The following is a 16,260-nucleotide window of genomic DNA, read 5'->3' as shown; positions in this document are numbered from 1 at the left end:
TGAACAACAGTGGTTTTATTTTTCTAAAACATCAACAGAAAACTCCAAAAAAAGTGAGACTTACAGTTCAACATGTCAACCCAGGAAGTCGTGACGCCGTCATAGATTTGTTCAAAGACTAGTTCACAATCACAGCCATTGATCTGTCGCTTCATTGTTTACAAACGTAACACTGATGTAGCGGTGAGACTGCGGTAAAGAGATGAAAATCGAGCCGTGACTAAATAGCACGAGACCAATGGTGACAGCACAAAACACTGGGTCTTTTATTTTGAAAATAACCAGATTATAGTGTCTGGCAGCCTGGAGCAGAACGTTTCTGAATATTTTAAGATCACGGAGGTAATCTGGGGTAAAATCACATTTTTATGTGACCTGCGTGAACTCAGGTGACATATATAAGGAGAATCCATCTTCAGGACGCTGTAGCTTAATAATGGGAAAGATCTGAGCAGAGGGGGAGTTGGGGTCGGCTTATGATTCTGTTGATCCAATGTTTTTAGATGAATAAAGAAAGTGATTGACAGCTGTGTAAACACCTGTACGGTATCAGGTTTTTTTTGTTTAGTTTTAAAATTGAGATCTTAAACACAGTATTCCTTTTCCTGACCGTTTAGACAAAAGAAGAACCAATAAAAGAGCGAATCAATACCTGCAGAAATAAAGCAAAAAAAAAAGGAGGCGTGGCTACAAACAGCAAGTCCTTCGGGGTTCAATGCCACAGAGCGGCAGCAGAAAGTCGCTCCGATGTGTGTTTCAAACATTGCTATAGAAACAAAGATTTTTTAAAAAAGTCCATCCACACTTCTTCCTCAGTTTCGGGTGTTCTCACGGCGTTGTCGTCTTCACCTTCTTCTCCGATTTGCTCTGCTCCTTCTCCAGGTATTTCTGAAAAACAAACAAACTTCAGTTAGTTTGGTGTGTCAGATGTATGGAGCTGATTCAGGCTCAAAGGTCATGTGTGGGTGGAGCTATGAGTGGGGCGGGCCTGGTTCTCACCTGGAGCTTGTCGTAGTGCGCCTGGCTGCTGCAGTGCGTCTTCTTTGCTGTGTCTTCGTTGGAGTAAAACAGGAAACAGATGCGGCAGTAAAACCCTGCTTTCACATGTTCGACACCTGCAGGAAAACAATCGTATTGATGATGACGCCTTTTTTTTTTTTTTTTTTTTAAAAACATAAACCAGCCAACTGCCTGGCGATCAGAAAGTGTCCTCACCAATGGGCGTGTTGGGGTCGTACGGTGGCAGCGGCATAGACGCCACGCTGGGTTTGTTCTCAGCAGGAGGAGGAGCCTCAGTCTCCCCGCTCTGATTGGTCGATGTCTCCACCTGCTCCACCAGCTCCTCCTGTTTCTCCTGAGGGGAGAGAATTTGTTTAATTCAACTGTATTTTAAGTAATCAATAATCACGCCGTTATCGGTCATTAAAGATCTTCAGAAACGACTCACGTCCTCGCTGCTCCTCTCAGCAGAAACTTCAGGAACTTTCTCTGCGGCCGACTTTTCTTCCACCGCCGTCTCTTCGCTCACATCAGGGGTCTCCATTTCCTCCTCCTGCTCCTTTTCCTCCTTCTGATTCTCCACATCCTCCTTTTTCTCCTCCTCCACCTCTGGTTGGGCCTCCTCTTTAGGTTTCTTGGCCGGTGGTTCCTCGGCATCTTTCGAGAACTTTTGTGGCGAGTCGTCACTCGCTCTCTTCACGGTGTTCGGCGTTCGATGGCTGAGCGAACACAGTGAGATGAGACAGAGCGTTTAATGTGACACAAACACAAACTCCCAGCATGCACCTCTGTATGCTCTTCACCACAGCCTCAAAAACAGGAGTACAGATAAAACTGAACAGAACCTTTGGACTAACAAAGCGTGACGCTTGGTCAAAGCTTTAAAATGTGATGTTTCATCAACACTGCAGAATAGTCGTCTGACCCGACAGTCAGCTGGTCCCAAGGCTTTCACAGAACCTCAACAAAGCTTATAAAACATCAGAAAGAGTTGTTTGACTTTTCACCATTGAACGTTTTTCTCAAAATTAGCAAACCAAAGAGTGAAAAACCCTGGCCGACATTAGAGGGCAGGCTCTCGGGACACTTCAACATAAAAACAGTATTTAAAGTTCAAACAAGTCGAAGTTTTCATGACTGAATTTTTACTTGGAGGTTTTCTATGTTTTTTAAGTTTTGTGATAATTTTTTTTGGTTTCCTGCAAAGTGATGACATCATGCACTCAGATGTCAGCCTGGAGATTATTCTGGAAATACAGGATTTTCCAGCAGTTGATGGCAGAAACATGTTTCAGTGACAGTTCCTGCTGCTTGTGGTAAAAGAGTGTTTCTTGATTGGTTGTAGTTTTTATTTGGTCGCCAGTCGAACAGCCGTTAGCGGTCACTCATGCACACAGGGGCCACAGAAGACGACGATGACACTCACCCGTGTTTCAGTTGCTTGTACTTCCTGCTCACATAGATGGTCAGGCGCTTCCCGTTTAACTTTGGCGACTTCGCTTTATAATCGGCAGCCATCTTCTCGGCGTCCTCAGCATTGTACATCTCGAGGAAACACTGAGGAAAAATGTTGGACGGTTTTAAAGCAGCAGTAATTAAACAGATTCAGTTCAGGCGTGCGTTTGCCCTGGTTCTGTACCTCTCTCCGGATCCTGTTCAGGAAGTACTTTTTGACCTTCCCAAATGGCTCAGCGAACTTCAGGATTTCCTCGTCCGTGTATTTGCTGTTGGGGAGCTGACCGATGTACACCACCTTGCTGGAACCGGACTGAACAGCAAGCAGAAAAGAAAACGTGATCAAATCAAAGAAAGGAGTTGGGGAAATTCAAAAGGTCTCAAAATTAATTCATTATAATCCTAAAGGCTGCCGTAAAACAGACGTCACTGATGCAAACTGAGCTTTATAGAACCTTAGGCTACGTCCACACATACATGGGTATTTTTGAAACTGGAGGTTTTCCGTTTCCGTTTTAAAAAATAATCCCGTCCACACGTAAAGGCAGAAATGAAGGAAAACGCTGCTAGGAACATGCCAAAGCAATAGGTGGCGATATATTTCTATCCGTGCAGAAATGTTGGCCAATCAGAAGTCTAGAAGCGTTGGTGGGAAAAAGTACACAAAGCTGGGGCATAGAAGCAGAACCGAGTCGTATGTGTGGAGGGACAGTAACTGTATGTGTATACGTAAGCATTTAAACACTGCAGAGACAATTAACAGTAACAGTATTGTAGAAATTCATTTCACCGAAACAACGTGGCGCACAGTGTGACGTCAAAAAATGCGCACACCTTTGACGCTGCGTTTTCTCTGTTTTATTCGTCCACACGTAAATGCAAAAACGGAGTTTTCAAAAATATCCACCCTGGCCGGAGTTTTTAAAAATCTCCGTTTTCAGTGACCAAAAACTGCGTTTACGTGTGGACAAAAGGTGCAAACGCATAGAAAAATCTGCGTTTTCAAAAATACCCGGGTACGTGTGGACGTAGCCTAGGGCTGCTCAATTAATCAAATTTTAATCTCGATTACGATCTGGGCTTTCAACGATCATTAAAAATGACTGAGCCGATTATTAGCCCCTCCCTCGTGCTTTACTCTTGCGCTGCTCCGTGTGGCAAATCGAGCGCACCTCTCTACATTTTGAACACGTGTCACAACAATTAAGAGCAGCGGTCCCCAACCTTTTTTTGCGCCACGGACCGGTTTATGCCCGACAATATTTTCATGGACCGGCCTTTAAGGTGTCGCGGATAAATACAACAAAATAAAACTAGTACCGGTACCGAAAAAAAAAGAAAATTTATTCATAACACACGTGAAAAGACCAAGGAAAACCGAGTAAACGGTAAAAACGATAAGAAAATAACACTGAAAACCGATAAAAACCCTGAAAAATATACATTTCACACCTGAGCCTCAACTCTCGCGGCCCGGTACCAAACGACTCCCGGACCGGTAAAGGTCCGAGTCTTCCGCTGCTTCTTTAAACAATCAACAAAATCAAGACAGTGCAAAGATGGAGGTAAGGCATTCCACAATCTGGGGTTAAAATGAGATTGTGGGACCATTAACAGCCTTTGTCTTCTGTGGGGATATGAGATTTTGGCCATATCGCACAGCCCTACGAGAAGCTCAGAAATATACGCTGGAGATTAAAACTGGGGGCTGTCTTCATCTTCGCCAGTTTTTTGGATTTTAGATGGCCGATGTTTCACGCGGTGCATTTCATTTGTTCGTGGCTCAGTTCTGTGACAGAGCAGACTCAGACACATGAACGTCACATAGAAGTTTCAAACATGTCTGACAAAGTCAAACAAAGTCGCGTGGCGTAATGAAATAAAACCAGCTGAATGCTCACCTGGATGGTGGGGTAGCTCATGGAGTGACTGATCCTCACCGGCCGCCCGCACACGGACGCTGTGATGTTCCCGTTGTAGAAGTTGGCCATCGCCCGTGCTTCTTCTTCTGTGGCGAACTGAAGGAATGCCTGACGAGGGAGAGGAGACAAACAAAGAGGTGTTTAAACGGCGCAGAACAAATGTCTGCAACGCGTACACCTTAACCTTAAAAGATGCTTCACAAGCGACTGAAAGGAGCTCTCCTTAGTTTTACTGATTTTCAAAACTAATCTCTAATTTTAAATATTTTAAATACTGTGAGTGAGTTCTGGTGTACCTCGGGTCTCAGGTCCAGCACCAGGTGTTTGACCACCTTTCCGAAAGGCTGGGCAAGTTTCAGCAGCTCGTTGAGGTACTGGTACCCTCGCCTGAAGCCGACGATGTTCACCACTCTCATACCCTGATGGGAGGAGCAAGAATTGAGGAATTCCAGTGAAACAGAGTGAATGAAAACAGGTTTCCGAACACAGATTATGTTGGAAATCTCAAAATGTCTGAAGCTAGCGCAATTACATGCAAAAGCAAAGATATTATGGATCAAAAATCATTATTAATGCAAAATTTTCCTCTGTGTGGAGGTTTGAGCAAACACCATTATAAATATATTGATTATTATAAACTCAGAGTATTTATCAAAGTAAACGCGTCTGACGAAGCACTAAATAGAGTTAGAGTGACAGTGTGACCTCAGAGGATCAGATTTAGAGGGAGTGTCATGCAGCTGAGATGCAGTGATCCACAGAAACATGAAGTCAAATATTAAAGGTATCAGAGCGACGGCGCTCGGGTACGTACCCCTCGCCTCGTGTTGTCTGCAGAGAAGAGGAGACACAAACAGAGAGGAAGATGTGCGTTAATTTCAAACACCTTTTTTTCCAATTGAAGACATCGTCCTCACATCCATGAAGGAAAATGACTTTTTTAAGGAAAAGCTGGTGCTGCAGCAGATTACAGGTACAAGTGTTAACTTTGATCTCTAAATATTGATCTGATCAGGTACCGATATTGTCCGACTCTCCGTGGGCTTCGTCGTTGTCTTCCTCCAGCTCGTCCAGCGTCACAAAGTCCTCCATGTTCTCTGGGAAGTCCTGCTGGAAGAGACATCATTAACACACCTGTGCCACTCCTGGATTACAGACTGAAGGACAGAGCAGATGCGTCACCTCTTCTTCGGGTAGATCTCCCTCCGCTGCCTCCGGAGCCTCCGAGCTCTCTGCCGCCTCCATGTTTGCTTCCTCTTTGCTCTCGTGCTCCTCGGCCGAAGTTTCTGTTTCTGCCGCTTCCGTTTGTGTCTCTGACTCCGCCTCCTGCTTGACCTCACCCGTGTCTCCAGGTGTGTCATCAGTGACATCATCAGTAACCTGTGTGCAGTTCGGTTTAATTCCAGGAATCACTTTTGGCTTTAATTTTTTTTTTCATCTTTTTTGTTTTCTCACCTTCTCCTCTTTCTTCTCCTCCTCCTCCTCCTCCTGTTGAGCATCCTCAGACTCCTCTACCGTCAAATTCACAGATTCTGCTCCCTCTGGCTCCTCCCCCTCTCCATCAGTTGCTGCCTGCTCCTCCCCATCCTCCCCTCCTTCCATCACTCCTGAGACTTCCTTCTCCTCCTCCTCTTCCTCCTCCTCTGGCTCTGCCTTCACTTTCTTCTCCTCTTTCTCTTCCTCCTTCTTCTTCTCCTCCTCCTTCTCCTCCCTCTTCTTGTCTTCTTTGGACCTGGAGGTGGATGATTTGGATAAGGTGGTTTTGGAGGAGGTCCTGGTTCCGGTGCCGGAGGAGGTGGAGTTGGCTTTGCCACTCTTCCTGCTCGAAGCGTCTCCTCCACCCTTCCTTGCGTTCACACTGCGTGAAGCACAGAAGCATTAATGCATTACTGACTTAACTTTTCTTACTCAAGTTAGCTTTTTTACTTATTTACTTTCTATAATTACTTTTTTTTGTCAAATTTACTTTATTTTCTTTACTTGCTTAAACTTAATCTAAGTTACAAATTTCTGTTAGTGTTTCCTACTGCACAGAAGAGGAACGAGTCCTGCACCAGGTCACAGACCATGTCACGGCCATCACGCGTCTGAGGTACTCACTTGAGGGTTTTGTACTTTGTGCAGACATTGAGGCGGATCCGTCTTCCTCGGATGGTGAGGGGGTTCACAGTGTAATACTTCACCAGCATCTCTGCGTCCTCTGCAGTTCCCAGCTGGATAAATGCCTGCACACATGGAAAGTCAGACTCATTTTAGCTCATGGAGGGCGTACAGGCCAATTTTGTGACCAATAAAAACCACACTTTCCACACTATCCGCAATCACGAAAAGCAGCATTAAAAAAACATTAATGAACAACTGAATGTTAGTTAGAACTACCAGACCACATGGCTGACATGCCAGGTTTAAGCAACACTGGTGTCTTTGAAAAGTTTTGGGGTGGTGGTCAAGGGATGAGAAGTTTGGATCCAGATAGATCCCTGCTCAACTTTTAAGGCTTCAAACTTTCCTTTTTGCTAAAGCTTAAAGTCAGCGATGGCACCAGTACCTGGTCTGTTAAGAAGAGGTGTTTCTCCACAACGCCAAAGCGCTCAGCAATGGTCAGCAGCTCCTTCTTCTTCTCATCCTCGCGGGGCAGGTTGGAGAAAAAAACTACCTTGCTGCCTTGACCTTTGACCTCCCTCACAGGTCTGTCCATCAGTCGATCCATCGGTCGGTCCATCGATCGCTCGTCTTTCTGCGGGTCAAAAACGGAAACCTGTGAGGGTCTGAGTGTGTCAGAAAGCAGTGAGTTTTATTTAACCGGCGAGGGCAACGTTACCTCGATGAACATGAGGGTCTGGGACAGGTAGAAGGAGATGGATTTGCCGTACAGAGATGCCGGGTGCTGTTTGTAGTAGTTCACCACGTCCAGAGCTTCTTCATGAGTGCTCATCTCCAGAAAAGCCTGATGGACACAGAAATTAGACTTCAGGTCTTACCGTGAAACAGGAAACAGGTCAGATCCAGTGGTTTGTGATCTTTAGGACGACGATACTGAAGCTTGGCTCGTTTCTGTAAAGTGTGAGGGCTTGGACTGAGCGATGGTCAAAGTTTTTCCCCTATAAAGACTTTCTGGGGAAGTTTTTGCTTCTCCTCAAGTCATCCTTCTCTTTTTTGGTTTATTTGGTGCGCTTGTTTAAAAATCCTTCTGAAAAATCAACCCTTATTTGACCCGTTTAACTTTGTGAGTTATGTGACATATTCAGCTTAATTTAAATAAAATTTGTAGTTAATATTTTGTTCTTTTTTTTAACTTTGATTATATTTGATCCAGACATCATTTTTTGCCACTTATGTAGATTTTAACTTGCTGCAGTCAGTACGTTATTAACTTATACTGAATTTTAGTTTGATTTTTATTAAGCTCACTTTGTTTTATTGAGGCATATATTATTATTATTATTATTATTATTATTATTATTATTATTATTATTATTATTATTATTATTATATTACACCATTTTATTTAAGATGCGCTAACGTGATATTTCTTTTTCTCTCCTTTTTAAAAAACATTTTGAAAATTGTTCTTCTGAGTCAAAGCAAAACACAAATACTTCAAACAACACATCAAAATTTTTTTTGCATTTTCTTAAAAAGAAAAAAGAAAAGGTCCAGACATCTGACACATCTTCGACTGACTGACCTTCCTACGACTCATTAGTCTTCCCTTTCTGATTTATATTAAATTACATGAGTCGTCACATTTAAAATCAATCGCTACCTCCGACCCAATCCCGACAGAATCAGCTAACCTCTCAACGCCCAGCAATATCTTACCTTCACACAATGAATATTCCCAGTTACAGCCCCTCAGACTTCATAGGGGTGCTCAGAATTTTGCACTTTTAATTTGTGTTATTATTTTTACTTTAATTTCATGAGTACAGCTGGTTTCCACATCAAATTCATATAAGTGTCCCAATCTAAAGCCAAAATCTGTTTGTTTGTTTTTTTGTTCCTTATGATTTTTGAAAATTATTAAAAAAGGTATTTTTTTCCCTTCCTCAGATTTGAAATGAATGAAGTGTAAACATCGAGGTGAGCTGTCTTACCTTGTTCTTGAGGATGAGGTGCTCCCTCAGGCAGCCGAAGCGCTCAGCGAAGGCAAACAGGGTCTTGTTGCTGAGAGGCTTCCTGTCGTATTTCACCACCACCACTCTGCTCCTCAGCTGAGGACACAACATTTAACACTGCTGCACCGTCACTGAAGCACCACAAATGTTTTCAAAGATATTCTGGATGACGTGAACTTTTAAACAATGTGTTTGGCACGGAGGGAGGAAATGTGTTTACTGAAACCCTCTGAAATCCACAGGGTCAGAGACACAGCAGGTGACACAAGCGTTCAGACTGACCTTATTCAGACCCAGCTGTCCAGGACCTCCACCTCCACCTCCACCTGACACAGAAAAACACAATGTTTAGGCCACCAATTTAGGGTCTTTTAAGTGTCCAAAATGACCGTGCAGGGTTTTTTATATTTTATACAGAAATAGACTTTTTAAAGGCTCCTATTATATTAAATTAGGGTTGTGCGATATGACTAAAATCTCATATCCTGATCAAAAACATTTCCCATCCTGATAACGCTTCATATCACAAAATAGCGCATTTTCTGTAAATGCTGTGAATCTCGGGCAACTCGATTTGCGTGAAGTGTACCTGGAGTACACAACGCCTGAATCTATACATTTTTAGATAGAAGCTGTAATGCCTGCCATTTTCATTGTGAGTATTTATTACATGGCGTGTTGCTGGGAAAAGCCTGTTCTAATGTTTGAGTCTAAAGATTATTTTGAGCACCTGACGTCTCTTTTTTATCTGTGATGGTTTTTGTGCCCGAACATTTTCAGAGGAATTATTAAGTTTAATAAGTGAGGTAAGTCAGCAAGTAAATAAAGTAAGATAAGTAAGTACACTAACCAAATTAATAAGGTAAGTATAACAAGTAAAGTAAGAAAGCTGAGTAAAGTAAGCCAAGTAGAGCAACTATATTTATTTTACTCACTAAAGTTATCACAGTAAGTAAATTAAGCAGGTAAATAAAGTACAATAAATACAGTGAGTACAATAAACAGTAAATGAAGTGAGAAGAGTAAAGAAAGTAAAGAAAATATGGTAAAGTAAGTACAGCTAATAAAGTGAGTAAAGTCTGACAAGGAAGAAAACAAATTACAGGAAGAAAAGCAAAAGTAAAACATGTTAATTTAGTTTTGCTACTTATCTTACTTAAATAGAGTAAGTATGTACAGTCAGTAAATAAACAGAAATAGTAAAAGTAAAGTTAAATAATGAAGTAATTAAGTAAGACAAGTAAACTAAATAAACAAAGAAGTACACTGAGTAAATTGAAAAAAGTAAGCAAAGAAAGTAAAGTTAATAAAGTACAGAGAGTTAAATAAGTCAGTAAGTAAAGGATGGTAAGAGTAAAACTAAATTAAAGAAAATACTGGCGGCAGCCTCTGCCACCTCTCAGCCTCCTAGTAGATGCACCTATGGTATGAATTTCAAAATCCTGTGTCACCTTGTTCTCAAATTGTTCAAACCTAAGTCCATAAGAAAAATAAGAAAGCTAGGCTGATTCATTCAGATAAGTAAAGTAGGTAACTAGGGATGCACCGATACCGGTATCGGTATCGGTGCATCGGTGCACCTCGATACCACATTTTCTAAAGTACTCGTACTCGTTAAAAGTCCCCCGATACCGGGGACCGATACCACGGTCTGAGACCTGTCTATGTTTGAGCGGCATGTAAGGGGTTAATCACAGGCCCCGGCTGCAGCTCAGAGCTGAGAGAAGGGCAGGCGAGACAAGTCAGCCTTGTGGAACTATTTCAAAGTGAACGAAGATGCGAAAACAAAGGCGGACTGCAAATTGTGCTCAGCGAAATTGCCCAGAGGAGGCTCAAAAGGTAGCGCATTTAACACAAGTAATTTAATCAAGCGCCAAAATCCCAACACGACAACGAGTACAAAGAGTTTACCCACCCTTATTTACCCATGCTTATTAGCACAGAGGAGCATAGCTGATGCTATAGCAGTGGGACGGAAAATAGTTGGGCATTTTAAACATTCCACCTTAGCCTACTCCCGCCTCGAGGACATTCAGGGACAGCTCAACCAGCCAATAAAGAGACTGCAGCAGGACGTACAGACGCGCTGGAACAGCACGTATTACATGCTCCAGTCCCTCATTGGGCGTGTATGTGTCCGAGCATGAACTCCCTGACTATCTCACCGCTCACCAATGGGCTCTTATGGAGACGACTGTTGCCATCCTCGCCCCCTTTGAGGAACTAACTAAAAAAGTGAGCAGCTACGACGCACTAGCCTCTGATGTCATCCCAGCTGTGACTGTACTAGTGAGACTTCTAAACAGAGAAACAGACAGTAAATACCTCTCAGCCCCATGTAGCAGTGTGGAAAGTGAAAGGCTTTTTAGCTCAGTGTCACACATTATAGATGAAAACAGAAACAGTCTGACTGCTGATAATGCAGAAAAGCTACTTTTCTTAAAAAAAACCTGCCACTCACTTTTTCTCTCCATTAAGTGAGTCATCTTAGACTTGATGTTAATACATACCTCAGTTGCCACAGTTCTATGTTGGTGGATGTTGTTAGTTTATTCAAATATTGTGCACTAAATGGCAAAGATGTTTATTAATGCCCCTTGTGTTGTCCAAAGCGGCAGAGTTTACAATAAACTGAAAACAATACTTGAGTTGCACTGTCACTGTTTAAATTTTTTTTTTCATAATTATTTATTCTGTAATATGTTGCATACAACATGCTTTTCATTTTTAAATAAATGTTCGTAATTCCAAACCAGTCCCTTTTTTTTTTGTTAAATTATAGGACTAAAGCTGTTACCTGTAAATTTAAATCATGTTTTTATTAAGTACTCGGTATCGGCGAGTACTCAAATGCAAGTACTCGTACTCGTTTCCATCCCTATAGGTAACAAAACTAGGTGTAGTAAGAAAAGAATGTGCGTAACTAAAGAAGGTAAAGTAAGATATGTAAAGCAAGTACAGCTAGTAAATGAGGGAAAATAAGAACTAGGTAAGTAAGTAAAGTAAGTACAGTATGTACAGTAAGATAAGTAAAGTAAATAAGACAGACAACTAAGTATTGAAACAAAATTAAAGATAATTTACATAATTCCTTTAATTACATAAGCATAGTAATTAAATGAGTATATTTGTACTCGCCTCTGTCAGTGCGCCCCAGGGCAGCTGTGGCTACAATGTAGCTTGCCATCGCCAGTGTGTGAATGGGTGAATGACTGAATGTAGTGTGAAGCGCTTTGGGGTCCTTAGGGACTAGAAAAGCGCTATACAAATGCAGGCCATTTACCATATTATAATAAGCTAAAGTAACTAAATTAAATTGAGTAAAAAGACTAAGTTAAGGATGCAAGTGAAGTCAGTACATTAAATGAACAAATAAACGTTCATTATACTAAAAAAAATATGGATTTAAAATATCACGATCAGCCCTCCTGCTTTCAAATTTCAAAAAATACATAAGGATAAGTTAAGACCGATTTATGTCCTGGAGTGGACTAAAACCTCCAGCAATAATGATAACAGTAATAATTAGAAGGAAAAAAAAAGGCATCTGCATGTATCTTACCCCAGCTCGAGGACATCCCTCCCATTGGTCCTGAAGACATGGGGGCGGGACCCAGCAGCCCTGCAGACAGGTTGGGGGTCTCTGAGAGACCTCCACTGGAAATAAATGAACTAGGGTGTGAGTCAGTTATCAAACATCTGGATTATTAGAACAAAATCTAATATGATGTAATACAATATAAAAATTACTCAATTAGCACAAACAAGCTATAGAAGCTGCAAAGAGTCTGTGAACCCCAGAATTTGATTTTTTTATGATATGATGTCTGATTCTCATCTGCAGTCTATCACAGATTTTACTTTAATTTGAAGTATTAAAGTATTTTTACTTCCAGTGTGTGAACAGACTGAAGTGTAATGTCCCCCTCAGTTGCCTGTAGCAGCATGTGGGCCGACTCTGCTAGTCCATGTCATGATTTCACTTCTGAGTGCTTCAATGACATCACAAGCTAACTTAGAAATGCTAATGCTATCATTGCTATCACTTAGCTTAGAAATGGAGTCCACAATTCAGTTATGATTACAGAGAGCAGCAGATGAATTATTTTCTACACTATAATTACTGTTTTACTAACAGTATCAGTGTCTCTTACCCTCTGCCTGAGCCCATACCGGGATCCCACTCAGGATACCTAAAAGAAAAAACAAACAAAAAAACATTCACACAATATTAAACATCTATTAAAGAGGGAAAGACCTCTGAGTTCAATCCAGCATAAACCAAGTAGGTGACACATCTTGACTGACTGCAGATGGTTTCAATGTTTTGGCTCACTGTTGTGTATTAAGAGCGACTCACATGTCAAGAAGCTGCCGTCTGTTTTCAGCATGGCGGAGTCCATTAATGTGTTGATTCCACTCCTACAAACACATCTAGAGAATGAGTGACGCTCAAACCATTTCATTTCCTAATATGGAACCTCTATATTAAAGGTCCAGTTCAAACAGTTATTAACCTTAAGTGGTTCATTCAGAAAAGCACCCAGGGAATAGTTTAAAATACAAAACAAAAACAAAGTAAAAAAAAATGTTATCACCTGTTACTTAAAGGGTATGATAAAACGGTTCCTGTACCATTTTAAAACTTAACATAGTGCTTTTTAAGATCATTTAGAAAAGATTTTAAAAAACAAAAAAAACAGCATTTGATGCCTTTTTTCCAAGAAAAGAAAAGAGTAATGTGGATCTTTTTGGATTCTAAACTGGCTAGACAAAACAGTAACCTTTAAAAGTGTCACTGATTTTAAGAAGGTTATAAAATACCATGTATATATTTCTCAAATCTTTAGCAAAGGCTTGGGAAATAGAATATTTTAAGACCTTAATTCCTTTTTTAAAAGTTCATACTTAATGCCCCAGAAGAAACCCTAACACCACAAACTAAAGAAAAACAAACACAAGACCCCAGCTGCCAAAAGTCTCACAGGTTTAAAAGCTGCCAATTCGATAAGTCCATGAATGTGTGAGGAGCTTTAAATGTTTCATGTTGGAGACACAAGGAGCGAATCAAGATCCTCCCAGGACTTTGTTAAAGCTAATGAAGTGAAAAGATCAAGTAAATCAGACTGAATGTGTAACATTAACAGCTTTACCAGCTCATGTGAACAGATACTAATTATAAAAAGAGATTTTTGGTTTGATTGGATGACCGCTGGAAAGATCCAAATCTAATTGTTCAATGCTGGAGAGCTTCAGCTGAGAAAATGGAGAGAGGGAACATGCTGTGAGGAGATACAACAAGGAAATTATATGAAGTAAACCGGACCTGAATCAGCGCCTGTCACTGACTGAAGGAAGACTGGAGCTCAAACATTTACAGTTAGTCCGAGAAGAAAAGAGGAAGCAGGTTGGACGTACTCACCATGGTGGAATGAACGTCAAAGTCACAAAGAGAGCACACGTGGGGGAACATGGGGGGCATGACTCCCAAGAAGTCTTGGACTTTTCCGTTTGACGGGGAGCCCATCCTCCTCTGCATAAAGACGGGCTCAGACGGGCCCATGCCGAGCCCACTGCGGTGGGAAAGCTCAGAGTATGGCCTCTCTCTGCTCCCACCTCCACCTCCACCGCTGTAATTTAAGCCGTAGCCCCGGCTGGAGGAGACGTCCTGCAGGGAGCTGTACCCAAAGTCTGTGGAGGACTTGGCTGAACCTTGTCCCAGAGAAGAAACGCCCATCCTCCCCACGTGCCCCTCTTCCCAGCTTCCTCCTCGATACGCAGCATCAGAGGACATGGCCGCCCGCCGCTCTCCTGCTTCCCCCTTGCGACTCTTCAGCTGTCTGAGGATGTGTGGCAGCGTCTCCACACTGATCTCCTCCTCAGGGATTTCAGCCAGAGCGTCCAGGTCAGAGGGCGACAGCCCCAAACTGGCAAACAGCTTCATTGTGCTGCCAAGATTGCTGGTGCTGCCGCCACCGCCGCTGCCACGTCGGGGCATCTGCCCGCTGCCGTCCTGGCCCTCCATGCCCATGCCCATGCCCACACCGACCCCCACCCCCATTGGTCTGTTGGGACGCTGCTCGTTCATGTTGAAGTTCAAGGTTTCTGCAGCGGCCAGGAGCCCCCGACCCACAGCGAAGTGTTTCTGAGCGCCGTCAGCCTGCGTCTTCTGAGACATGATATCAAAAAGTCTGTCCCGCTCTCTGGATTCAGCACAGAGAGCCAAGATAAAGAAGGAAACAGGCGCTGGAAAAGGTCTTCAAAGATGACAGGAACTTAATGTGGTCAAAGTGAGCAGGAGCTCCTTTTCTTCTGTGGTGGCAAGTCTTATTTCTGCTGAGACACAATGAGGTAGAAAAAGCTTCAAACAAAGCCTCTCCTAAGAAAACAGGAGCCAGTGGAGGCCCTGAGCAACAGACGGAGGAGCACGACTCTGATCTTTACTGCAAAGGGAACATAGGAGGCGGTTAAAGGAGGAGAGAGAGAAAGATTCACCTCAGCCCAGCAGGAGGAACATGACCTGATGCAAACAGAGTGATGGAGACCTCCTCACTGATGAAGAGAAACTCTGAGTCCACGAAAACATCGACAAGAGGCGAGATTACAACGAGCCTCTGAGTGAATCACAGCCTGACACAGACCAGGAGTAACATCTGTGCAGGTACAGTGAGAGGAGAAGGAAAGCTGCAGCAAACACGCCTACGGGGGAGGGGCTAACAGCTAAACTAAGCTAAGGGCGCTAATATCATCCATAAACACTACTCTGTTTAGCCTGACATGTTTTAACTAAAAGCATAGATAATTAAAACTAGGCGTCCAAAAGTGAGTAAAAGCAGACCGACAATGACTCAGACAAGCTGTGTAGCTAAGGTAGCTAACATTGCTAACACACGTCGCCTGCTACATGCTAACACTAGAATAGGCAAAACCCTTCAATTATCTGATATTTAACGTGCAAACTGTACATGAAGCTGTTAATATATAATGTGTATAATGAGGATTAATCTGTAGACACAGACGCTCTTACCCTTTCTCCAAAACCTTTTTGATCAGTTATTTATGAGCCTGCGTGAGAGACAACCGCACACTACGAAGTATCGCGATATTTCGTCTCAACTCACAGCGGGTTTTACTGAGGTTTCTCTGCTCTTCGCGGTTCTTTTTCTTCTTTCTAGTGCAAATACAGGGCTCGGCAAGTTCTCCTGTCTTTATTACTAGTTAATTAAACTACTCTTTTATCATCAGCAAGACCGAAGAGCTGGAAGGACAGTTAGGGCTTGTGAATAAAGTTTAAACAATGGACTCTCCCCCCGTGCTCCGTTTAATGGTACGTCTCAGTACGATCACGTGTCTGAATGTAACGATCAAACCAAAGGTGTCTGTTCAGTTTGTATATCGTATGAAAGCTCAAAAATCTGCAGCCAGTTTTAAATACAGCGTCAAAAAATAATACCTGAGAACTGATATCAACGCAACAGGAAAAAATTCAAATTTATACTAAAACAATTTTAACGTTTTTAAAACATTTATATTTGTATAACTATTATTATAAAATATAATAATAGTAGTTTTATTTTAATATTTAAATTATACATTTTTGAATGAATTGTATGTAAATACAGTTAATATTCATATATGTTAATTTATGTAATATATATTTAATAAATGGCAATTAAGATTTATTTCTAGAAACATCTCTAAAATGTTAGTGTAGTATCTGGGGGAAAGCTTGTTTGCGTTTGATTTTGCTTGACACTCTCATCTTG

The 16,260-nt window shown here is 42.0% G+C and overlaps 1 protein-coding gene across 7 annotated transcripts; it reads right to left on the bottom strand.

Annotated features, from left to right (window-relative positions):
• Positions 1–15,792, bottom strand: LOC102787272 (uncharacterized). Of its 7 annotated transcripts, none has more exons than XM_087847103.1 (23): positions 15,522–15,792; positions 14,990–15,062; positions 13,917–14,830; positions 12,855–12,916; positions 12,649–12,687; positions 12,057–12,151; positions 8,777–8,820; positions 8,474–8,590; positions 7,198–7,323; positions 6,925–7,113; positions 6,477–6,601; positions 5,832–6,234; positions 5,559–5,756; positions 5,396–5,486; positions 5,191–5,207; positions 4,673–4,795; positions 4,356–4,484; positions 2,639–2,767; positions 2,426–2,556; positions 1,448–1,718; positions 1,216–1,354; positions 1,000–1,115; positions 1–888 (listed from the first exon to the last, which is right to left on the bottom strand). In XM_087847103.1, exons 3-23 carry the CDS (start codon positions 14,670–14,672, stop codon positions 829–831), a joined length of 3,360 nt encoding a protein of 1,119 aa, XP_087703229.1. In that variant the 5' UTR covers positions 14,673–14,830; positions 14,990–15,062; positions 15,522–15,792; the 3' UTR covers positions 1–828. The 7 variants fall into 7 exon arrangements, with proteins under 7 accessions (XP_087703229.1, XP_087703220.1, XP_087703216.1 ...); XM_087847094.1 differs by having other exon boundaries at positions 13,917–14,827; XM_087847090.1 differs by lacking the exon at positions 14,990–15,062.
• Between the last annotated feature and the right edge of the window lie 468 nt (positions 15,793–16,260).

This window comes from Neolamprologus brichardi, chromosome 2 (genome assembly GCF_056152115.1).
Source record: "Neolamprologus brichardi isolate AB-2024 chromosome 2, ASM5615211v1, whole genome shotgun sequence".
Classification (NCBI taxonomy): Eukaryota; Metazoa; Chordata; class Actinopteri; order Cichliformes; family Cichlidae; genus Neolamprologus; species Neolamprologus brichardi.
Note: the sequence above shows the minus strand (reverse complement) of the source record. Positions and strands in the feature narration are given on the sequence as shown.

Bases quoted from the DNA above. Each gene is read 5' to 3' on its own strand.
- LOC102787272 (XM_087847103.1), bottom strand. From the start codon at position 14,672: ATGTCTCAGAAGACGCAGGCTGACGGCGCTCAGAAACACTTCGCTGTG. The intron at 1,719-2,425 runs GTGAGTGTCATC...GTGTTCGCTCAG, and splicing joins TACAAGCAACTGAAACACGG to CCATCGAACGCCGAACACCG. The intron at 889-999 runs GTGAGAACCAGG...TTTGTTTTTCAG, and splicing joins CGCACTACGACAAGCTCCAG to AAATACCTGGAGAAGGAGCA.